Source organism: Tachyglossus aculeatus, chromosome 2 (genome assembly GCF_015852505.1).
Source record: "Tachyglossus aculeatus isolate mTacAcu1 chromosome 2, mTacAcu1.pri, whole genome shotgun sequence".
In the NCBI taxonomy this organism is placed as follows: Eukaryota; Metazoa; Chordata; class Mammalia; order Monotremata; family Tachyglossidae; genus Tachyglossus; species Tachyglossus aculeatus.
Genome location: NC_052067.1, coordinates 27,274,483 through 27,299,036, shown reverse-complemented (window position 1 = coordinate 27,299,036; position 24,554 = coordinate 27,274,483). Strand labels below are relative to the sequence as shown.

Here is a 24,554-nt window from a genome sequence, read left to right as displayed (position 1 = left end):
CCTCATCTGTAAAATGGGGATTAAGACTGTGAGCCCCATGTGGGACAGGGAGCCCGTTGTTGGGTAAGGACCATCTCTATATGTTGCCGACTTGTACTTCCCAAGCGTTTAGTGCAGTGCTCTTCACACAGTAAGCGCTGAATAAATATGATTGAATGAATGAATGAGTGAATTAGCTTGTATCTAACCCAGCGCCTAAAACAGAACTTGACACGTAGTAAGTGCTTAACAAATATTATGATGATGATGATTATGATTATTATTAAGGTTGTTGCGAGTCCAAGTGACAGTATGATGCTACAAGGCAATTCATGATCATCATCTATGTATTTTCTTACTGTTTAGCCCGATCGTTCTCCAGTGGCTGTGAAAAACAGCTACCTTAGTACAGTGCTCTGCACACAGTAAGTGCTCAGTAAATATGATTGAATTAAATAGCTAAACCATTGTGAAGCATCCTCAATAACTGATATCTTGGGGGAGCCAAATTTGTACACTAATCAAGAGCACCTAGGGCTATTGATAGTATCACATATTTTTGCAAGATCCGTGAATTTGGACCATGATTTTGTCTGAAATCACACTACAGTTCAGTGGGTACTTATTAGCAGAATTCTTCACAAGCCTATCTGGTAGGACTATAGCCATAGGTGCTCATTTTGAGCACAGGATCAAAAAGGGAAGAGAGATTTTAGGGAGCTTGTGGACTGGGAGGGAAAAGGCTTCCAAAAGCTAAAAGGCCCAGAGATGCACAATTCAGGGTCCTTTAAGCCATGATTGGAAGCCTCTAGGTCTTGTCACAGAGCTGGAGTGAGCATGTCTTATCAGCCAGCTCAAAAATCTGGTGGGACCCTTGCCCCCTTGGAGGGGTCCCCTAGGGTTCTCGCTAGAATCATGGTGGCATTGGAAAGTGATGAAATGGCACGGCAGTTTCTGCAATCAGCTTTCTTGCTTTTCTTCTTCATAATGGTGATTATGGTGCCATCTTGCAAATCTTTTCCCCAGTGTCCCTTAGATTGACAAAAACCCTCTGTAGACTTGCCTTTGTAACACTTGCCAAACAATGAGATTTGAGCTGTTGAGAATGGAGAAGCTTATTACTAATAATAATAATAACGGTATTTGTTAAGTGCTTACTATGTGCTAAGCACTGTACTAAGCACTGGAGAGGATACAAGCAAATTGGGTTGAACACAATCCCTGTCCCATGTGGGGCTCACAGTCTTAATCCCCGTTTTACAAATCAGGGAACTGAGGCACAGAGAAGTGAAGTGAATTGCGTCTTAATCCCGTTTTACAAATCAGGGAACTGAGGCACAGAGAAGTGAAGTGAATTGCCCAAGGTCACACAGCAGACACACCAAGAGTTGGGATTAGAACCCATGACCTTCTGACTCCCAGGCTCTTGCTCTATCCACTATGCCGTGCTGCTTGTTGCTGGTATATTAGAAATCTTGAAGTTAAAATTTATTTGCAGTTTGTCATGAGTCAGAGGTGGAGAACCAATAAGGGCATCTAAGGCATCTAAGCCGTCACCAAAACCTGCCGGTCTCAGCTCCGCAACATTGCCAAGATCCGCCCTTTCCTCTCCATCCAAACCGCTACCCTGCTAATTCAAGCTCTCATCCTATCCCGTCTGGACTACTGCACTAGCCTTCTCTCTGATCTCCCATCCTCGTGTCTCTCTCCACTTCAATCCATACTTCATGCTGCTGCCCGGATTATCTTTGTCCAGAAACGCTCTGGACATATCACTCCCCTCCTCAAAAACCTCCAATGGCTACCGATCAATCTGCGCATCAGGCAGAAACTCCTCACCCTGGGCTTCAAGGCTCTCCATCACCTCGCCCCCTCCTACCTCACCTCCCTTCTCTCCTTCTACTGCCCAGCCCGCACCCTCCGCTCCTCCACCACTAATCTCCTCACTGTACCTCGCTCTCGCCTGTCCCGCCATCGACCCCCGGCCCACGTCATCCCCCGGGCCTGGAATGCCCTCCCTCTGCCCATCCGCCAAGCTAGCTCTCTTCCTCCCTTCAAGGCCCTCCTGAGAGCTCACCTCCTCCAGGAGGCCTTCCCAGATTGAGCCCCTTCTTTCCTCTCCCCCTCGTCCCCCTCTCCATCCCCCCGCCTTACCGCCTTCCCCTCCCCACAGCACCTGTATATATGTATATATGGTTGTACATATTTATTACTCTGTTTATTTATTTATTTATTTATTTTACTTGTACATTTCTATCCTACTTATTTTATTTTGTTGGTATGTTTGGTTCTGTTCTCTGTCTCCCCCTTTTAGACTGTGAGCCCACTATCGGGTAGGGACTGTCTCTATGTGATGCCAATTTGTACTTCCCAAGCGCTTAGTACAGTGCTCTGCACATAGTAAGCGCTCAATAAATACGATTGATTGATTGATTGATTGATTGATCTAACACTTCAGATGGACTACTCCCCATACCTTCTCCCCCTCCCGCCAATGCTTTCCACACCCCAGATCCTCTTGCATGCTTTTGTTTGACTTTACCCTCTATAACTTTTTATTTGCACTGGACTAAGATGCAAATTTCAAAGAACAGTTTTATGAAAACAAAGAAACCCCCAGGTTTTCCGAAGTTATGTTAAATTCATCAGCTTTGCCGGATTGAAAGCAAGAAGACTAAAGAACAGAATTCAAAAGGGATTGGCTTACTCTTTGCGCACTCACCCCTTTCATTTCCCTGTCACCTTTTGATTTCCCCCTTTGACCTTGACAGTAAAGGTAGACTCTATCATCTTCAAGGGAGCTTTTGTCCTTTGGATAGTTTCTATTTCTGGCTTGGCCTTTCTGAAGGTCCTTGGCTCCTTTAAACCTGTTCCTGGGCTCTAAACCTTCTTTTTCAAAGCTCCTGCCAAGCGAAAGTAAAGCCCAGAGCATTGGTTAAGGCTGCTTAAAACTCTTTGGATTGGAATGGAATGTCCGCGGCTCACATGATGCTTTCCCCAGCCATTGCACATCCCATGAACAAACAGTTCTCTCCATCATTCTTCGCCTGGCATTCCTCCCTTCATATGGAAATCTGGGAAAAATTCAAGGTAATCAAACTAGTAGAATTGTGATTCCCAGACCCGGGTTTTAAATCGTGCACAGTATGTACTTTCAGGCCCCAGGCTAAGAAGAAGGAAACTCACCTGAAGGTAGTTTCCGGGCAAAACTTCGTCATGGACATCATCAGTATGATGAGCTTTTACTGTATGCAGAGCACTATACTAAGCTCTTGAGAGAGTACAGTACAACAGAGTTGGTAGACACATTTCCTGTCCACACTTGGCTCAGTGCTCAACTTGGTGAGTTATTATTGCACTTAAATAATTATGGTACTTGTTAAGCTCTTACTATGTACCAGGCACTTAGATCATTGGTGATGATTAGAAAATAACACTCCTATTATTTGCCCTGTTGTTCAAGTGAATCATTATTACTATTCAATTTCCAGGGAAAATCCAAAATACAATGGAGAATTTCATACCTGCCAGGAAATCCAGCCAGTTAATGTTTCTGGGCAGCCTTAGCAAGCTCCACTAGAAATGCAGAACGGAATAAGTGGATGGCATTCTGCTCCAAAATGTGAATGAACCATTTTCCATATCATTAATGTATTTGGTTTCACAATGGAAGGAACATAGAGCTCTGCTATGACGGCAGGGAGAGAATACAGATTTTATATATGAGAAGTCATAGCTAATGCTATGGAAACTTAGGGGGGACCATGTTTAAACAAGTCAATCTCTTAAATGCCTGCTTGTAGAGGAAGAAAAGTAAAGTGAATGCAAGATTGTGCAAAAAAGATTCAACTCCAATCTGCAGTAATCCATTAATGTAAATACCTATTTTTTTCTGAGGTTTTTTTTTTTTTCCAAAAGGCTAGTGGTTTTCTCTGGGTTGATTTAAATCTGTAGTTTTATTCCCCAATAGGAGCGTTATTGCTGTGATACATTTGGCATTTTAAAAAAGTGGACCAAGGTTTGTGTTCAGAGGATGGAGTATTTGAAGTGAGTGACTCTCCCCGGGGACAGAATCAATCACTGGTAGAGAAGATGGTGACATTTAAGAAAGAAACTCCGAGGAAAATGTCATGCTTAAAAAATCAGATTTAAACACACTGGCTCCAGATTGATTTTTATTACACTCAAATGGATACACTGATTGATTATCAGTCTTATAAATGTTTGGCACATTTCTCACTTCTCTAATAATCAGAATAATCTAATTTTCAATATCATTTAATGTACTGTATTCAAGGTTATAATAGATCATATTTCTAATAAAACACGGCAATTATGCAGTGAATAATACAAGAGACCAGCATTTCAGATTCTCTTGATTTGAAAGCCGAATCACTGCAGAGGCCTAGATGAGCCTATTTCTTGGCAATAAGCACTTCAAAGTCATTGAATTCTGAACAGAGCTTTTCCTTGCTTCTGATTTGAAAGGGTCACTGTTGGAAGATACTAGGTACAGACTGGAGTGGATCTGGAAAAAGCAAGTGTTCCTTGAAATGAAAAGATTGCTGGTTTGAACCCTATTAATGTTATCTCTGCACATGGAGGAATGTGGTAGTTGGCAAGTTATTCATAGAATTTCTCTAGTAATTGATGTTTTCCCTTTTTGATATACATCACTTAGAGATACTATATTTTAATACTAAATATTTTCCAGTATTCACTGAAGTAGACAGCTGATGTGACTGGATTTTCAGGGCAGAATACAGGATATCTAATTTTGAGTAGGTTTTGCTTTTACCCTTATAGAATGACAAATTTGGCCTACTCAAATCTTTTTTTAGAGGCTTTGTCAATGTCAGTCAATTTTATTTAGTGAGTGCTTACTATGTGCACAGCACTCTCCTAAGTGCTTGGGGAGTACATGCTGCCCATAACGAGCTTATAGTTTATTAGAAACCGGGTTATGCTATTGAAGTGTTCATGGCTTCTAATAACCTTAAATAAGTCAAAATAAGTTTTGTGTATAAATTGAGTTGATAGTTTTCAGCATTGTTTAGACATTGGGCTTGCAAGATTTTGCCCAAAATACCTTCTGAATGGAAAACTATTTGTTTAGTAATCAATTCAGCATGTCATTATCCATTTGGGTGATGCGTATTGAAGATTAATATAGATTGCATTATGTGGACTGTATTAGGACTATGAATACATGAAAAAGTGCCTCTCTTTAAGAATCAAAATTTTTGATAATCTTTCAAGATGGTCCATGTGTCTGTATTTGAATTATATCTGTCCTTGAATGGTCTGTATTTTAATAATACATTTTAGCCACCCTGGGTAATTCAAAAAATTCCATAATACCCCATCGTCAGCATTATGACCTGGTTTTGGATGATAAAATTGAGGCATTGGAATGTTGGTCAATTGGAATATGTTTATTTAAGGCCTACAGAGAGACGCATGATTAAAAATCAAGAGTTCCTCATTCTCCTCTAGTGTTTAGTGCTGAAGGCTCGGTTTAGCTGATTTTCAGATGGAAACTGCCTAGATAGTAAAAGACTGTTTCAGTCCTGGAAAAGTGAAGCTAAATGTTTCAAAACCTCCAAAGCATATGGTGTGTTCCACACAATGGGGAATGATTGGTTTCAATATTTTCATTTTACTACTGTAGACGCAGTCTGACTCGTCCTCACAAGACTGGAATTTAGGCTGTGTCTACACTGACAAGTTGAAATAAAGAGAAGAGAAAATGTACAGTAAGCATTAAAAGAGGCTTAGAAAATCCAAGGTAGCAGTCCCCACTGGTCAAATTTGCCAGATCATTGCTGATTCTGCTGGGGTAGAGGCAGTCTTTGAGTCATAAAATCAGGATAATCTCAGGAAGGCAGGGGATGTGTCTACCAACTTTGTTATACTATCCCAAGCGCATAGTCCAGTGCTCTGCACACAGTAAGTGCTCAATAAATATGATTAACTGAAGACAGGGGCACGTCATTGGGTGCACTGGTTCCCCATTTTATGTGGCTGAGTGAAATTCAGACACAGAAACCCTCCTCATATCCTGTAATGGTGATAGCTGCTGTGGCTTTGAAAACCAGCTCAGTATTTATCCCCATACAATTGAGCCTGTTAAGAGGCACCTTCAAATGGCTTTAGCTCTTGGTAACACAATTTGCGTCAAGGCCTAGCAAGTTTACGAATTGTCATAATCTCATTAAGAAACTCTGTAGACTCCAGGTCTTGTGCGCAGCCCAAGGGCTAAAAAAATATCACTTCCAAATGTGACAGGGCAGTCTTGACTAAAACTCTGCCAGCTTCATTGTGGTCGACTAGAACTGCCAAATATGCCTAGATTGAAAACCTTCTCTCGGTATGTAAATGTGAGATTTTGATTTTGTCCACATTGAAAGTTCACAAATATCCACGACCACCCGGTGTCTTCCCCGTACCCTTTTCGGAGCATCTTTCATGCTGATTTTTAGGTGTGTGTGTGTATATCTATATATATATAATATATTTATATAATACTATGTGCCAGTCGCTGGAGTAGATACAAGCTAATCAGGTTGGACACAGTCCCTGTCCCACTTGGGGCCCACAGTCTTAATCCCCATTTTACAGAAGGGGTAACTGAGACACTGAGAAGTGAAATGACTTGCCCAGGGTCACACAGCAGACGCATGATGGTGCCGGGATTAGAACCCAGGTCCTCTCTCCCTTTGCTTCCTCCTGCCTCCAGCCTGTGGGGCCTGGAGGGAGGTCCCAGAGTGAGCAAGCTGGAGACAGCAGAACTTGGGATGCCAATTATACCCAGATTGCAGGAATACACAGAGGGTCACTGTAGGACCACTTCCCCTCTAGACTGAAGCCCACTGTGGCCAGGGAATGTGTTGGTAATATTGTTGTACTCTACTCTCCCAAGCGCTTAGTACCGTGCTCTGCACGTAATAAGCACTCAGTAAGTATGATTGACTGACTGACTGACTGACTGGTACAGGGCCTGAGATAGGAATATTTCCTCATTTTTAAAAAATGGTATTTCTTAAACAGTATGTTCCGGGCTCTGTGCTAAGATAATCAGGTTGGACACAGTCCCTGTCCCACGTGATGCTCAGATTTAAAATCCTCATTTTACAGATGAGGTAACTGAAGCACAGAGAAGTGAAGTGACTTGCCAAGGTCACATAGCAGACTCGTGGTGCGGGATTAGAACCCAAGTGCCCTGATTCCCAGACCTGTGGTCTTTCCACTAGACCAGGCTGCTTCTCATTGATAGAATGATTCCAAAACCCCAGCTCTCCTTGCTGTGGGACCCCATCAAATTGTGGGGGCTGGGACATTTGGCCCAGCCCCCTGTGGCGAGATCATTCCTAATGGACTTAGATGGGGCACTTGATATAGTTAGGCCCTACCATGTTCTCCAGCCCAGAAACCCTAGGGAAAATTGAATGTTTTCTTATTCCTCCATTAAATTAACCTACTTCTAAGAAGTCAGTGAGAGTTACTGGAAAGGGGAAATACAGCTTACATAATCAGACATATTTCTCTTTGAGATCAGTTTTCTTATCATTGTAAGGATAAAATACACTGGAGAGTCCCATAGCCCCTCAGACATCTGAGCTATCAAATAATAAAATCAGGCATGAAAAAGAAAGCTACAGAACAAATCGGCAAAACCCCAAGTCCTAGATGGGTCATTGCAGCAGGTGTGTCCACAGCAATAACAGTCCACATTGCTAGAAGAATCGCTGGAGGAGCTGACTAACATTTTCTATGTAATTTTCTGAATTCTATCAATTGGAAGTAGGAAAGAGGAAGAAGCAGTTGGACGGCCCAGAGAAATTATTAATAGAAATATCATTTTCTCAACTCGGTATTCTGCTCTAATTTAGTCTCTGGACAGTCTAACACGTGCGCAGTTATGTTTGGTCAAAATTAATAGGAAGGCCTCTCACTTCTGTTCCAGAGAAGCCTAGGAGGGTGAAGCAAACGGGCTTCCCTGGAAAGAAAATTCATCCTAGCGACCATAAGCGAGGTCCTTTTGACCTCTCTGCGTACCTTTTCAGATGTTTCCCTCTGGACTGTGAGCTCTGTGGACAAAGAACGTGTCTTTTAGCTCTACTGTATTGTTCTCTCCCAAGTGCCTTGTACGATGTTAGGCATGCAGTAAGCACTCAATAAATACAATTAATTGATTGATTTCCAATGCAGTTTGCTGTGGTTCAGAAACCATGGTGGCCCCATGGGAAAGGTTCAGAACTGGTAGGCAGATTGACATCATCATCCTCATCATGCAGAGCCTCCCCTGACTTGGAACTGGGATCCTGGGATGCTTCTTCCCTCGCCTTCAAAATCAGTGTGTCAGAGCAGTATAGTATGTGGAGAGACCTACCCGACATGTGGTCAGATTTCAGAGCATGAGAAAAGAAAATGGCATTCCTTTTTAGGGATGGTCTTGGTTTCAGAAATGCCTCCAATGTGGTTCAAACCTAAAGCTGCAGAGTCAGTGAGTTATGTGGGCATGGCTTACTTTCAGAGAAATCAGGGGTTAACAATAAGAGTTAGGTCCTAGAGAGTTAAAGTTTGCTTAGCATGTATGACTACATGTATTCTGGGCAATACATTTTTCCTGCAGTCTCTTGAACTAGACTTTTAGTAAGAGCTTCTGGCTAATCTTCAATTTAATGGACATACGCCAAACAGTTTAGCAGAGGGCCTGATCCCCAGACTTGCCATGTGGATGGGCATTTTTGCATCACCACTTGGAAGTGAGGCAGGTCAAAGCAGGTTTGGAAGCTACAGGGCTGTCTGGCAGAAGTGCACAGGTCACTTGCTGGGTGGGGAGACGTGGTCGGGGTTCAGCCGTCCCCTCCTGGGTCACTACTTTCAGATGTTCCTTCTGCTTGGGTTGAGGGAAAGAGAGAGGAAGAAGCCCGCACTTCCTTCCAACTCTAAGACTCTTGTGTTCTTCGTTATTGATCCATCTATTGCAGTCCTGAAATTCTTTGAAAGAATGAATTACTTCCTAAATCAAAATAGCATGAGAACCATTTGGCTTCCCTATAACATTATCTGATTCCTCCAGAAATGAAATGGGCATGAACTCTCTTCAAACTTTGGGCCTGGAAAGAAGTGGAATAGCCTGTGGTAAGGGCTCTGATCTCCTCAGAAGGAAGATTGAAAAGTTTTGAGAAAAAGTGAGTCCATGCTCACTGTGGGGGCTGTCCAGGGGAGAGAGTGTCTGGATGGTCAATCACTCCCATGTCTCCTCAGGGAGACTGTCAGCAAGCTGCCTTTCTCTACTCCACGCCTGTTTTAAATGGCCTCAAATGTCTGTCTCACTCCCAGAGAGTGCCGGTAGCAAATCTTTCTGATTTTTAAATTGTTGGCTTCATAGTGGGGTGAATAGTGCATGTCCGTTTGTGTGAGGGCTTTTTTGTCTTCCCAGGTTTTTGACCTTTTAGAGTGAATTCTCCCAGGGATAGGGACTTTGTTTTCTGTCTATTTTCAAGCAACAGAACACATGGCTTTTGCTATATAAAGGAAAGTGATGATTTCATTGTTTCCTTTCCAAACGGTTCCCAAGAGAATAAAGTATCTGGGAATTAAAGGCCCATACACACAGAATTTTACCTAAAAGCTAAATATGAGTGCACACGCTCGTGTGCATACACACTCTCTCTCTCTCTCTCTCTCTGGATATCTGGGTAGGGGAGCCTCTTCCCAGCATTGAGCCTCTCCTTGCATAACCCTGTCCCCCAAGTGCTGGCTTGAGTGGTGGAGGGAGCAGTGTCAGCGGCCTATCCCATCAGTGCCCGAGGGAAATGTGGCGGGGGCGAGGGGAACTTTGGGAAGAGGGGCCTCAGCAGCTGCTGATTCAGAAGCATTGGCAGCAGCTACATGTGTTTCCTCTTCTGGGATTCCCCTGCCCCTCGCCAGTTTCCCTGACAGGGCCCTGGCTTCTCCCACCACTCCTGCCTATCACTCCCTTCCCTGATGTATGAGGCCAGGACTCTGCCCCATTCTTGGAGCCTCATTCCGTGTAGTGTCCAGACAACTGCCCTCCTCACGTGTCCCATGCCCTGAATACACATATGTACGAGTGATTGATTGATTGATTGATAATCTCACAAACACACACACACGCACACACTGTTCACTGCTCACTGATTCACATTATGTTGCACCTTAAAACAATCAAAATTATGCAAAATTGGCATAATTATGGCAAAATTGTGTTGCAAACTTGTACTTCCCAAGCGCTTAGTACAGTTCTCTGTGCACAGTAAGCGTTCAATAAATACGATTGAAAAAAATGGGCCTCTAAAGTAGCATACTTTCCCTAATTTCCTATTGCTCACTATTGAGCTTTAGGCTCTCACTATTAGTTATCATCATCGTCATCATCATCAATCGTATTTATTGAGCGCTTACTGTGTGCAGAGCACTGTACTAAGCGCTTGGGAAGTCCAAGTTGGCAACATCTAGAGACGGTCCCTACCCAACAGCAGGCTCACAGTCTGGAAGGGGGAGATGGACAACAAAACAAGACATATTAACAAAATAAAATAAATAGAATACAAGAATTCCATAGAACAGAACACAATATATAGAGTACAAGTAACATAAATAGAGTAATAAATATGTTATATTGGGCCCAGGCTTGATTAAAACTGTGGTGGGCCCAAGGTGGAACATACTTCCTCCATACTTTTCGGAAAGAAAGAACACATTTGTTCTATTTATTTTATTTTGTTAATATGTTTGGTTTTGTTCTCTGTGTCCCCCTTCTAGACTGTGAGCCCACTGTTGGATAGGGGCTGTCTCTATATGTTGCCAACTTGTACTTCCCAAGTGCTTAGTACAGTGCTCTGCACACAGTAAGCGCTCAATAAATACAATTGATTGATTCCCTGCCTACAGCTCCCCCCACCCTCCTGTCCCCATTCCCCACCTACACCTAGCATTGGAAGGTCTACTGGGCCTTTGCAGCACTAAAAGGGGTGGAAAGAGAAGAGGGTGGGCCCTGTTGCCATGGCTTGGGTCACCCCTTGAAGACAGTAGGGCTGGGCCAGCTGTCTCTTCTGCCAAGTCACAAAGATTACAGTGGCCCCATAATTGACAGTTTAATCTTAAGATAGTTATCAAGAGAGTCTAGTTGTCCCTGGTGCATAACGGAACTGACAAATCTGGATAAGTGGAGGCAGGTGCAGATTGGATTATGAATTCAGATTAGTTTGTGGAGCAGCAATTGCCAAGGCTCCAAATCTGCTCAAGAGACTGACTGTAGGAGTGGTGGAGACAATTTCTCAAAGTGGTAAAGACCCCACTTTCTGGTCACTTGGTTTCAAATGCAAACCAAATGTAAAAGGAAATCCTCCAATTTTTAAGGATAAAATGAAAAAAAAAATGTCCAGTGAGAACATCAAAGAGAAATTTGTTTCCTGAAAAATTGCAAGTTTGAAGGGAGCAGTATAAGAGGAAAATTAGTTGACAGTAATAAAAATGTTATTTAATATTTGAATGCCTACAATATATCTTAGAAAACTGTAGTGAACATTAACTATGCATAATGTATTTTAATGTCTGTCTCTCCCTGAAGACTCTTAGCTCTTTGTGGGCAGAGATTGCACCTACCAAACTGTTGCAGTGTATTTTCCCAAGTTTCTTAGTATGGTGTTCTACACACAGTAAGTGCTTAATAAATACCATTGACTGATTGATTGATTCACATTAGACTTCAGTGCCAAACCCCAAATTCAAGTTTAGCAGCCTTCTTTTAAATTTCTCTTAGGTCACCTTTTTAATCCTCTATTAAGAGTCTGTTTTAAGAGGATAGGGCTTAATCAGTACTAGAAAACATTGCCTGATATGGATGTCTCTCTACTGGACCTTTTTCCATTGGGAATTTATCTGATCACTCAAGTTTAAATGATTCAAGAATTTATTCTGTTGCAGATATTTTTACAAGGATTTTAATGGGCTATCCATCTCTAGTATTTTTTTATAGGACTAGATGGACTTGAGAGTATCTAGTTTGCCACCCACCCAAATGCAAGGAGGGTGGACCAGATGACCTCTCTGGGTCTTTTCCAATAGTGTGATTTGATAGTCTGACTTGCTGAAACAAACACTAACTTATATTTTGAGCAAAGGCTGTATGACAAAAAGTAGTTACTAGAGCAATTTTTGAAGGTCTTTACAGGTGTTAAATAGTCTCTGTTTCAAGTCAGGGAAAAGAACACCTATCAGCTGTCTACGAGCTTTGCTAAAGCTATTGTTGGTAATAGCCCATTGCTGCCACAGGGAAGTGTGAAAAGAAATGCCAGAAATGGTGCGGGAAAAGGGCCAAGGTCAGGCCTTAGAGGCAAGATGGAATTTCCCAACGACTTGTAGTCAGGCTTCTGCCACTCCACATCACCCACAAATGCTTTTTGTGTCCTCATCTCTCCGGAACGAAACACAAAGTGGTTTCAATAGTATTTACAAAGAAATACACCGAGGGAGATATTGCATTTCTAATGGTGGCTTTTGACGGTGCTTCTTGAACCCTGAAATGATTCCCCCTACCCCTTTTGTGGTTTAATGGATGGATTATCTCTGAGGAGAAAACCAGAGGTAAAGAGTAGACTGGGCAGTCACTAAAAATGAAACAAAAACGTGATTTGGAGAGGGCCCTCCTGATTTGAGGGTTTTGTCCCCAGGCCCCGGCGGGCCTTTGGGAGGGTGTCGAGGGGAACGAAGTGAGGCTCTGCCTGGGGGGGGGGTCCCCCGGCAGGCCTCACAGATCCCAGCAAGAAGCCACTTGTGGTGTCCATGAGTTCTGCTGGGCACATGGCCAATGAGGAAGACCTGATCCCACCAGTGCCTCTCACCCTACTGAGAGCTCACCTCCTCCAGGAGGCCTTCCCAGACTGAGCCCCATTTTTCCTCTCCTCCTCGCCACGCCCTCCGCCCTACCTCCTTCCCTTCCCCACAGCATCTGTATGTATATTTGTACAGATTTATTACTCTACTTATTACTTGTACATATTTACTATTTATTTTGTTAATGATGTGCCTATAGCTTTAATTCTATTCTGACAATTATGACACCTGTCTACATGTTTTGTTTTGTTGTCTGTCTCCCCCTTCTAGACTGTGAACCCATTGTTGGGTAGGGACCGTCTCTATAAGTTACCGACTTGTACTTCTCAAGCGCTTAGTACAGTGCTCTGCACACAGTAAGCGCTCAATAAATACGATTGAATGAATGAAGCCCTGCCTGCCCCCGCCACCCCCTGAGACAGCAGGCTTTCACAGTGGCAGGGGGCTGGAGAGCGGGGTGCTCTCCAGGGACAAAGAGGGGTGGCAGCAGCCTCTGAGGAAGCCACGGAGATGGATGGGGCCATGACAGAGGCACCAAAGTGACAGCAGTCAGCAGGGACTGGCAGCAGGAAACAGAGCTTCTCCCTAGCCCAACCCCACCTGTTCACCTGGGACATCTGTTCCCTAGCTTTCCTTTTCCCGGAACCAAATTCAACCCGATTGCTGCTTCCTTTCATTCAGTCATTCAGTTGTATGTACTGAGCGCTTACTGTGTGCAGAGCACTGTACCAAGTGCTTGAAAAGTACAATTTGGGAACAGATAGAGACAGTCCCTACCCAACAATGGGCTCACAGTCTAGAAGGGGGAAACAGACAACAACAAAAAAACAAGTAGACAGTGTCAATACCATCAAAATAGATAAATGGAATTATAGATATATACACATTATTAATAAAATAAATAGAGTAATAAATATGTACAAATATACCCAAGTGCTGTGGGGAGGGAAAGGGGGCAGGACAAAGGGAGGGAGTGGGGAGGGGAGGAGGAGCAGAGGGAAAAGGGGGGGCTCAGTCTGAGAAGGCCTCCTGGAGGAGGTGAGCTCTCAGTAGGGCTTTGAAGGGAGGAAGAGAGCTAGTTGAGCAGATGTGTGGAGGGAGGGCATTCCAGGCCAGAGGTAGGACATGGGCAAGGGGTCGACGGCTGGTCAGGCGAGAACGAGGCCCAGTGAGGAGGTTAGCGGCGGCAGAGGAGCGGAGTGTGTGGGCTGGGCTGGAGAAGGAGAGAAGGGAGGTGAGGTAGGAGGGGGCGAGGTGATGGACAGCCTTGAAGACGAGAGTGAGGAGTTTTTGCTTCATGCGAAGGTTGATAGGCAACCATTGGAGATTTTTGAGGAGGGGAGTGACATGCCCCGAGCGTTTCTGTAGAAAGATAATATGGGCAGCGGAGTGAAGTATAGACTGAAGGGGGAAGAAACAGGAGAATGGGAGATCAGAAATACCATTGATTGATTGAGACAGGAGTGAGGGTTGAGTAAGACCTCTTGCTGTTTCCTCGGCCTCAGCAGCCTCCCTAGAACCATGATTGGGTTCAACTGGGCTGCCTCGTTCGGTATTGCAACCACTCGCTACTGCACAGAGGTGGCCTGACACTAGAGGAAACCCATCTTCTTTTCCTTTCCCTTCTCCCTTTTTCTAATCCTCCCTTCTGAATTCCCCCTTTTCCTCTTTCTTCATCTTATTCCTCTCCTCAGTCAATGGAATTTATAGAGCTGTATTGTGCACAGAGCACTATACAAAGCATTTGGGAGAGTGCAATACAGTTGGTAGACATGATCCCTCCCTCTAAGGAACTTACGGTCTCCTCCCCACCCACCCACACCTCCCCCCTCCTCAGAGTACCTGCTTCCACAGTGCTCCATCCCAGAGTCATAATGAAACATTAGCACCCCAGGGCTGTATCAGATGAAGATCCACCTGATAAATAGCATGTTTATGAGTCTGTCAACCCCTAGCTGTTTTTCTGTCTTTTGCTCTCTCCCCATTGTCCTTCTCGTCTCTTACTTGTCTGTCCTTTTCTCCTTTATCTCTCTTTATCCCTCTTCATCCCCCTCTCTCAGACTTTCCCCCCTCTTGTCCCTCCCTTTCTCTTGGACCTCCCCATTCTCTTCTTTCTCTTTCCCTCCTTTCCTTCACCTTTCTCTCTCTCTGCCTCTTCGTCCCTTTTTCTCTGTGCATCCCTTTTCTCTCCTCTGATCTAAGACCACTGGCCCCACCTCAATTTAAGATCTGCTTGGCACTCTGGAAACTAAGGTTAATCACCTTAGTTTTTCAACAAGTCTGAGATATATGTGGCAAAAGAATTTTGGTATTCTAAAAGAAAGGGCAGGAAGGATGCACACATAGCGATCTCCTGCAAGATTTTTGGTCTTTTGTGTTTGTTTTTTTTTGGGGGGGGGGCGGTTAGTTATCTAAATTCATAACCCACTTCTCTGCCCCTCTCCTGTGCTGCCCTCTCCTGTTCCTCCCCACTAGAACCTGCAAACCAGGCATATGCTGTTCTGGAATTAATCCAGAAACAGTGATTAAGATAGGATTTATGCTCTGCTTTTAAATATAACCATTCCCGGGAGTTCAGATTCCGCCCCCACTCCTGACAACCAGCTCCCTCTAATTACCTCTGGGTAGGATTCCCTCTTGCAGCTTGTGAGAAGATTCAAGGCAAAGGGATTTCAGACTTTTTTCCTCAGGTAAATATAGGTGGGCATTTCCCTTTTTCTGTATCCAGCCGTGAAGAACTGGAAAGAGAACATTGCAATTTATATTTTTAAAGTATTAACTTCAGAGTGTTTATTTCTTAGTGAGAAGTATCATTGGTTAGGCCACAATATCCTTAGCTTTTCCTGAATTCAAATTGTAAGGACAATCAGTCCACATATGATGCATCTAACTTTTCATTATTAAATCCCATGCTCTGAAATGAACCTTCTAGATAGATTCACAAATGTGCGCATTAACACGGTCAGAGCGGCATTCATTTCAATGATTAGACATTCAAGAAAAAATGCTTAGATGTCTGTTTTCACATGCACGGGCCAACATCTGTACATCAATAGTATTTGCGTAAGTGACACTTTTATTACATTCATTTCATTTGTAATATGATACTATATCATAAAGATGGCATTATATGTCACCATATGTGATTTGTAGTATTTTGGTGTCATTGGTGGTGCTTTGTATATACGTAGACTTTCATTTCAAGAAGTAAATTGCCACTGGGCAGCTAGAGTCTGGCCTTGGAATAAACTAGCTTCCAGGAGTAGAGTTTTGGGTTTTTTTGTTTTCTTTTTTAATGGTATTCGTTAAGCACTTACTAAGTGCCAGCAACTGTACTAAGCGATGGGGCAGACATAAGCTAATCAAGTTGGACAAAGTCCATGTCCCACGTGGGGCACACAGTCTTAATCCCTATTTTACAGATGAGGTAACTGAGGCACAGAGAAGTTAAGTGACTTGCCTAAGGTCACACAACAGACAAGTGGCGGAGCCAGGATTAGAACCCAGGTCCTTCTGAATCCTAGGCCCGTGCTCTTTCCACTAGGCCATGCGGCTTCTCTGTTGGACACCTTAGAGGGGCAGGCACATTTTCAGGCCTTCTGGTTTGTTGAGGGCAGGTGGTGTCAGATAGAAATGAGACCCGGGAGCCTAGTAGAAAGGACACCCATGGAGGAGGTGACAGGGAGACTGTCTGTCATGCCCTAACCCCAACTCCCTGGAGCCTTGGGGCAGAGGCTGAGCAGGCTGGCATCAGGCTGAGAGTCACAGTACCCACCTGCCGGCATCCAGGCTAACGAGTTATGTTGGGGCTGATGGAGAGACAGGTTGGAGGAATCCGTCACAGCTCAGATTCCAATTCATTCATTCATTCATTCAATTGTATTTATTGAGCACTTACTGTATGCAGAGCACTGTACTAAGCACTTGGAAAATACAATTCAACAACAAGTAGAGACAGTCCCTGCCCACAATGGGCTCACAGTCTAGAAGTGGGGAGACAGGCATCAAAACAAGTAAACTGGCATCAATATGAATAAATAGAATTATAGATATATACACATATATACACAAGTGCTGTTTGGTGGGGGGCAGTAGAGCAAAGGGACGGAGTTGGGGCCACAGGGAGGGGAGGAGGAGCAGAGGAAAAGGGGGGCTTAGTCTGGGAAGACCTCCTGGAGGAGGTGAGCCTTTGAAAGTCATCCACCAACTCGGAGGACAGTCCAGTGCTGAGGCCTGCGGCCTCTCTAGACTGTAAGCTTGTTGTGGGCAGGGAAAGTATCTTTATTGTAGTAATATTTTCTCTCGGGTGCTTAGTACAGTGCTTCGCACACAGTAAGCGATCAATAAATCTGTATGAATGAATGAGCCGTTGACTGGGGAAACTGCCTCAGAGATGCAGGAGACAGAATAAAAACATTTCTCTTTCTGGGGCCCGAAGCTTACTCTGCTCTGAGCTCCCCTAATATCTTCAGGAATTAATAGCCATGATTAACCATGCTAACTCATTCATTTTGATCATTGATTCAATCATATGTATCAAATTCAATTCCCATCCTGCGGCAGCTGGACTTGTAATGTTGTGTTCTGTCACTGCTGAACAGGAACCGAAACCAACTCCTCAATACGTCAGAAGTACTCGTTGGGCACTTAGTGTATGCAGACCCCTCTACTAGGCATTTGGGAGAGTAGAATACAGTTGGTAGACATAATCCTTGTCCTCAAGGAACTTACAGTCTAGAGGGGAGACAGACATATTAATATAAATCAGAGATAAGGGAAACAACCCAGAAAGAAGATATATACATAAGTGCTGTGGAATTGTTGGTGGGGTGACTACTTAAAATGCTTAAGAGATGGGACAAGTGCCTAGGTGAGGTAGTTGGGACGGGAAATATGGTGGAATCAGCTGTAGCAGATGGAGCACCAGCCTGAGAGTCAGAAGGTCATGAGTTCTTATCCACCACTTGTCTGCTATGTGAACTTAGGCAAGTCACTTCACTTCTCTGGACCTCAATTCCTTCATCTGTAAAATGGGGATTGAGACTGTGAGCCCCATGCAGGATAGGGACTAGCCAACCCAATTTGCTTGCGTCCACCGCTGTGCTTATACAATGCCTGGCACGGAGTAAGTGATTCACAAATACCATAATCATTATTATTATTATTGTTGTTGTTGTTGTGGGGAGATGAGAAGTTAGTCTGGGAATGTTTACTGGAGGAGTCAGCATTGTAGTAAGGCTTTGAAGTTGGGGAGAGTGGCGGTGGGAGGTGGAGGGAGTTCCAAGCAGGAAGGACAGCATGAGCAATTAGAGCGAGACCCAGAGGCCCAGTGAGTAGATCGGCATTAGGTGAGCCTTCATGTGTGGACTGGGATGCAGTGGTGGAGGAGTGAGGATGAGTAGTGGGAAGGGGACTTACTGAGTGAGTGGCTTAAAGCCATTGGTCACGAGCTTCTGTTTGAGGTGGAGAGGGCCGGGCGACCAGTGGAGGCTTTTGAGGTGTGGGGAGACATGCCCAGAATGATGCTTTTAGAAAAACGAACCCAAAGAGGTACGAGTACTTTCGCCGGCTCCAAACGCTACCTGGGTAATGCGTGAGATCTCACCAAAGTTCGGGAGACACATGTCGACGCTGTGAAATTATCTGTCCGGTGTGGATTGCTCCAGGTGGGCAAGGCCAGGGGATTGTGCCAGGGAAGGGGATCGGGGAAACGGTATCATTCAGGGTCCTGCCAGTGAGACCCACCTTGGCCCACCGAGGCTTCCAGCCAACCGTGCAGCAGCCTGCCCCAGAGTAGCAAAGGAGCAGTAAACGGATTCCCGGATTCCCGTGTGAATCATCTCCTTGTATCTGGGAGTTCTTGGCAGCAGTTCAGAAGACTGGCCTAAATAATGTGTTTGTGTTCCACAAGCAGTTCAAAGCTATTGAGCTAAGTAGCTGCTGAGGCCTTATGTTTAGCAAATTTGTCAATCAGCTCATGGAGCTATAAGTAAATGGGGCTTTATTACAAAGGGTTTATTGCACTTTGCAATTGTGTGGGAGTTTACATAATATTCTAAGGAGTCCTTTTATCTTCGAGTACAATAATGATTAGAATTTGCTTTGTGAGTGAAGCCATGGTTTGGAAGGGATCCTGGTGTTAAAGACCAGGATCCAGCGGGTGAGGAGGAATGCTTTTAAACTCTGCCCCAAGCTCCAGCAGCAGCTCCAGCAGGCCATTTGTGCCTTGGGCTCTGAGCATACTCCATGTGTCCAGCTCGGAGGGATCCCAGTGGCCCTTCTGTCGTGCTCCCCGGATTCCCCTTGCCTGGTCCAGAGAGGCGCCGTGTGGGTGGAAACAACCCCACGAAGAGCAAGTTGCTGGCTCGTGTCCATCTGGCCAAGGACCCCAGTCAGAGCCCCTTGCCGATCTACAGGCAAGAAGGAGAAGCAGTGTGGCTTAATGGAAAGAGCACAGGCTTGGGAGTCAGAGGACACGGGTTCTAATCCCGACTCCACCACTTGTCTGCTGTGTGACCTTGGGCAAGCCACTTAACTTCTCTGTGCCTCAGTTACCTCATCTGTAAAATGGTGATTCAGTCTGTGAGCCCCACGTGATACAACCTGATTACTTTGTATCTATGCCAGCGCATAGAACACTGCTTAGCACATAGTAAGCACTTAACAAATACCATAATTTTTTTAAATGCACAGTATGTCAGTCAGTCAGTTGTACTTAAGGAGCGCTTATTATGTGCAGAGCACCGTACTAAATGCCGAGGAGAGTACAATATGGAGAGTACAGGCACATTCCCTGCCCACAATGAGCTTACATCCTAGAGAGGAAGACAGACATTAAGATAAATAAATAAATTACAGATATGTACCTAAGTTCTGTGGGGCTGGGGTGGGGGATGAATGAAGGGAGCAAGTCAGGGAGACACAGAAGGGAGAGGGAGAAGAGTAAAGGAGGGCTTAGGGAAGGCCTCTTGGAGAAGATGTGCCTTCAGTAAGGCTTTGAAGGGGGAGAGAATAGTTATTTGTTGGATATGAGGAGGTACCAGGCCAGAGGTAGGACATCGGCTTGAGGTTGGCGGTGAGATAGTTGAGATGGAAGTGCAATAAGAATGTTGGCTTTAGAGGAGCAAAGTGTGCGGTCTGTGTTGTAATAGGAGAGTGGCGAGGTGGAGTAGGAGAGGGCAAGGTCATTAAGTGGTTTAAAGCTAATGGTAATGAGTTTCTGGTTGATGCAGAGGTGGATGGGCAGTCACTGGAGGTTCTTGAAGAGAGGGGAAACATGGCCTGAACATTTTTGTAGAAAAGTAATCTGGACAGCAGAGTGAAGTATGGACTGTTGTGGGTGGAGACAGGAGGCAGGAGGTCAGCAAGGAGGCTGAAACAGTAATCAAGGCGGGATAGGATAAGTGATTGGATTAACTTGGTAGCAGTTTGGTAGAGTAACTATGCCAGGTACTGAACTAAGTGCTGGGGATAGATACAAGCTAATCAGAATGGACACAGTCTCTTGTCTACATACAAGATCTCAGAGCAGGCCAACTCCTTCATTCCTCGGAATGCCTCTCTCCATCAGGATTTTCTTTGGTCATTTTTCAGTTCAGTAACTTTTTAAAATTGATGTGACACTTCTTAATCCCCAAATTTTAGACCATAATTTCACCTGTTTTGGCATCTAGCAATGATGCACTGGACTGTTCAGGTATAAGCTTCTTGAGGGCAAGGATCAGTTCTGATTCTGTTGTACTCTCTCAAGCCTTTAATACAGTGCACTAAAAGTAGTGCATAGTAGATGTTGAATAAATACTGTTGATTAGTTGATCTGTAGCTCAGCCTTCATCCATTTTAGTGGCTCTCTTCCTCTTCTTCACATCCCCTTTGCCCCCTGGCTTCTGCCCCTGGTCCTAATTTGTTCTGAGGCACACAACAAACACAACTGCATGGCCACACTCCACAGCAAGCCCAGTTTGTTATCTGTAACAATTTCATTGGCAAATACCCTTTCCAGGCCAAGTGTTTGTTCCGTTTTAGTGAACCTTTCCTAGTATGAAATCAAGGTGCAGATGTATCCTGTCGTCATTGTCTTGTCAGCGGCATGTGACCCACCTCCTTTCTTGTTTCAGCTGTCAGAAATGACAGGAACAAAAAGAAGAAGGAGCCTTCAAAGCAGGAGTGTACAGAAAGCTATGAAATGACAGCGGAGTTGGACGATCTCACCGAAAAGATCCGCAAAGCCCACCAGGAAACCTTCCCGTCTCTCTGCCAGCTGGGCAAGTACACTACGGTAAGGGAAACTTCCCAGAATCTTTGAGACAGATTTGGGGATGCAGGTCGTATGGTATCCATTCCAACTCAACATTATGGCTGGAGACGGCCACAGGGAGACCTAGGAAAGCAGCAGAGCCGTGCAACAGGTATTGAACCCGCCAAGTACAGTGCTCTGCAGACAGTAAGTGCTCAATAAATATGATTGAATGAATGAATAAACCAGTGAATTTGGGCCCCGGATAATGTGTGAGACACAGCGTAATCCATTTCTGAGTGCAGAGCTTCCATAAAGTCCCTCTAGACTCCTGGGCGGGGAATGTGTCTGTTTATTGTTATATGGTACTCTCCCAAGCGCTTAGTCCTCTGCACACATTAAATACGATTGAATGAATATGTAAATACATGTATTTTGTCAAAGAAATTCACCTGTGAGCCTCAGGGCTGCCATACTGTGTTCGCAGGAGGGCCCAGCGACTTGCCGTGATTTAACTCCCAGCCTCAAGTCAGTCTGGTGGCTGTGTCCCACCTCTGGCCAAGTCATTCATTCATTCATTCAGTAGTATTTATGGACCACTTACCCTGTGCAAAGCATTGTACTAAGTGCTTGGGAGAGTACAGCATAACAATAAACGGACACATTCCCTGTCAACAACAAGCTTATACCCTCCAGCCTTCTCCTTTTGTGTCCTGATTCTTCCCATTCAGAGTTTTGGGGGTCAGGAGGCACTGCTCCTTGGGCAGTGCTGTAGCTGTGTCTGGCCCTCCCACCCATGTGCCATTGCACAAGTGGGTTTCCTGGAATTCAAGTTGCAGAACCCCCCAGGTGATCATTTTACAGCGGTGGCAGGGCTTGTGGAAATGTGGCAGAAACTTCCTCCACTGCCATCACGTCCTTTCCCCAGATCTGGCCTGGGTAGAGACAGCAGATTTCCAGAATCTGGCTCAGGCGTGAGGGCTGAAAATGAAACAGATCAGTTTGGTTCATGCTGGAAAAATCCAGCATTCACAGAGGCCCCAGGAATCAGCCTGAGAAGGGAAGCAAAAAGTGGGGAGAGGCGGATTCAAAGAAGGAAAGCCCACGGTCTGCAAAGGATGCACAAGGAAGGACTAACCGCAGTTACTTAATACCCCAAATTATTTATGTGTGGGACAGTTTAGTCAACATGTAACTCTTGGCTACTAAAATACTGAATTGGTTTTTTTACAGTATATACTCTCCAGGTGCTTTTAAATATCTCTTATTGCCTTTGAGCACCATCTCTTATTGCTTTTGAGCACCATCTCTTATTGCTTTTGAACACCCTGGGAAACTATTGACTTTTGAATACAGTTTGAATTAAATTAATGATAATTTGTAATTGGAGCGTACATCATGAAAACTCAGTTTAAAATAGAATGAAAGAATATTGCTTCCATTTTAATGTTTTAAATGATAAATATGAGTGAGCATGGCTTTGAAGCAGTTTACAGCACATTCACCAAGCCATTAATCCAGAAGTCATTTTAGAGACACATCTGCAAACTGGCACGTACACTAGGTGGGAATAATTGAGCATTTACTTCCACCAGGTAGGTGAGGAAAGCAGATTTCTGAACTGGTTCTCCTGCAGCAGTGTGATCTCTCCACAACCCCAAATTTGAGTGTCCGGGGCCGCCTCCCCCAAGAATCTGAAGCTTTAGCTTCCAGAGTGCCTTTTACAAGGCTCACTGCCATTCCTTGCCAAGTAGAAGTAGCAAAGATGAAGATGCAAAGATTCCAGAGAGTCGTTCACCAGTGGCCACCAACCACCCTTCCGTTTTCTAATGCCCCTCCAATCGTTTAATCCTTTGAAAACAGCTCGGTTGACATCCCTGTTCTTTTTCTCTGCCCACGTCAGATACATACACCGCTATCATCTCCCCATCTCTCACCGATCCGCTTTGTCTAGTCACCTCGTTGACTATCATGACCGCCTACCTTGTCCCCTTTTGCTTTCCTCAGCTGGATTTGCTGTGAAATTGAGCGGTTGGAGTAGCTTCCGTTTGGAATGCCGCAGTAGCTGTTTTGCGCCATCTCTACTACCGATACTGTATGTGTGGTTGTTCAGAATGCGATAAAATAGAGAGTGGAATTTGAGGGGACAATCAGCCACGGTATTTACTGTAAATTGTGCGCAGACCACTGTACTGAGCACTTGGGAGAGTCCAGTAGAGTTTGTCGACATGATCCCTGCCCTCCAGGATCTTACTCTGTACCCAGTAAGTGCTTAATAAAGCCGTTGGACTGTCCCGAGCGCTCAGTATCATGCTCTGCATGGAGTGGGCTCTCGATCGATACTATTAGATTTGAGATCCTTGGATGCAGGGATAGTGTCTAACTCTTTTGGACTCTCCCGGGCGTTTGGCACAGTGTTTAGTAGGCGCCTAGTATTGTTGATTGATTACTGACTGAGGGCCTGCAGGAGCCCGGGCACTATACTGAGTGCTAGGGCCACATTCAACTGAGGATGAATCAGGTTGAGGTGCTGTTCTTCCAGGGGCGCAGATTGCAATGGTAGAAACAAGAGGACCCAGGACCTCAGGAACAGCAACGTCTGCAACTAATAATAATAATCATTGTGGTGTTTGTTAAGCACTTACTGTGTGTTAGGCACTGTACTAAGCGCTGAGGTTGATACAAGGTAATTGGATTGGACACAGTCCCTGTCCCAGATAGGGCTCACAGTCTTACTCCCCATTGTACAGATGAGGTAACTGAGGCAGAGAGAAATGAAGTGGCTTGCCCAAGCTCGCACAGCAGACAAGTGAGCCCTGAGCCGATAATCAAGAGTCGGGGTGCTGAGGGGGGCTGGTGGAGACCTGCCTTCAGAGCCCGTTTTTTGCAGTCTGCCCTCACCCCGCTCCATCTCATCCTACTTTCCCCTGGTGAGGATTGGAAATTTCCTCTTGCCCTTAGGGGTGCGGGGGACATTGGCACGGAAGAAACCCGGTCCCCCATGGAAGCAGAGCAAGCTAGGAGCGACACTCAGTCCCTCTGGGGAAGAGTCATTACCACTCCAGGAGCTCCTCCCAGCAGGGAGGTGACAGATCCTCAGCTTCCCTGGCTGGTTGGCTGACGGATGCCTTCACACGGTGGCCAGCCGGTCCTCAGTTTCCCTGGCTGGTTGACTGACTGACCGTCTGACGATGGCTGCAATGGAAAATCATCTTCACTGAGACAAACCAACCACAAAAATCGAATCCCCCTCTCAGCCACAGGGCCACGGGCTTTACTGATCATAACTCCTCATTTTTTCCTCGTGAGGAAGGTTCAGTGTGGGAATGCTTTTTGAGGGCAGGATGTCTCGGTGGGGAGCCTCGGCCCAACTCCCTTGGACTGTACCCCAGCTGCCCAGGGGGTTGATGAATTAATCAACCAGTGCTATTTATTAAGCACCAACTGTGTGCAGAACATTATACTCAGCCTT

General features: G+C 44.9%; 1 protein-coding gene across 2 annotated transcripts in view; it reads left to right on the top strand.

Annotated features, from left to right (window-relative positions):
• The window catches only part of RARB (retinoic acid receptor beta), a 512,522-nt gene that overhangs the window by 463,578 nt on the left and 24,390 nt on the right, over positions 1-24,554 (top strand). For both annotated transcript variants that reach the window (XM_038767604.1, XM_038767612.1), the window contains one exon: positions 20,964-21,124. In XM_038767604.1, the coding sequence (XP_038623532.1) occupies positions 20,964-21,124 (161 nt within the window). The remainder of the gene's footprint in view (positions 1-20,963; positions 21,125-24,554) is intronic.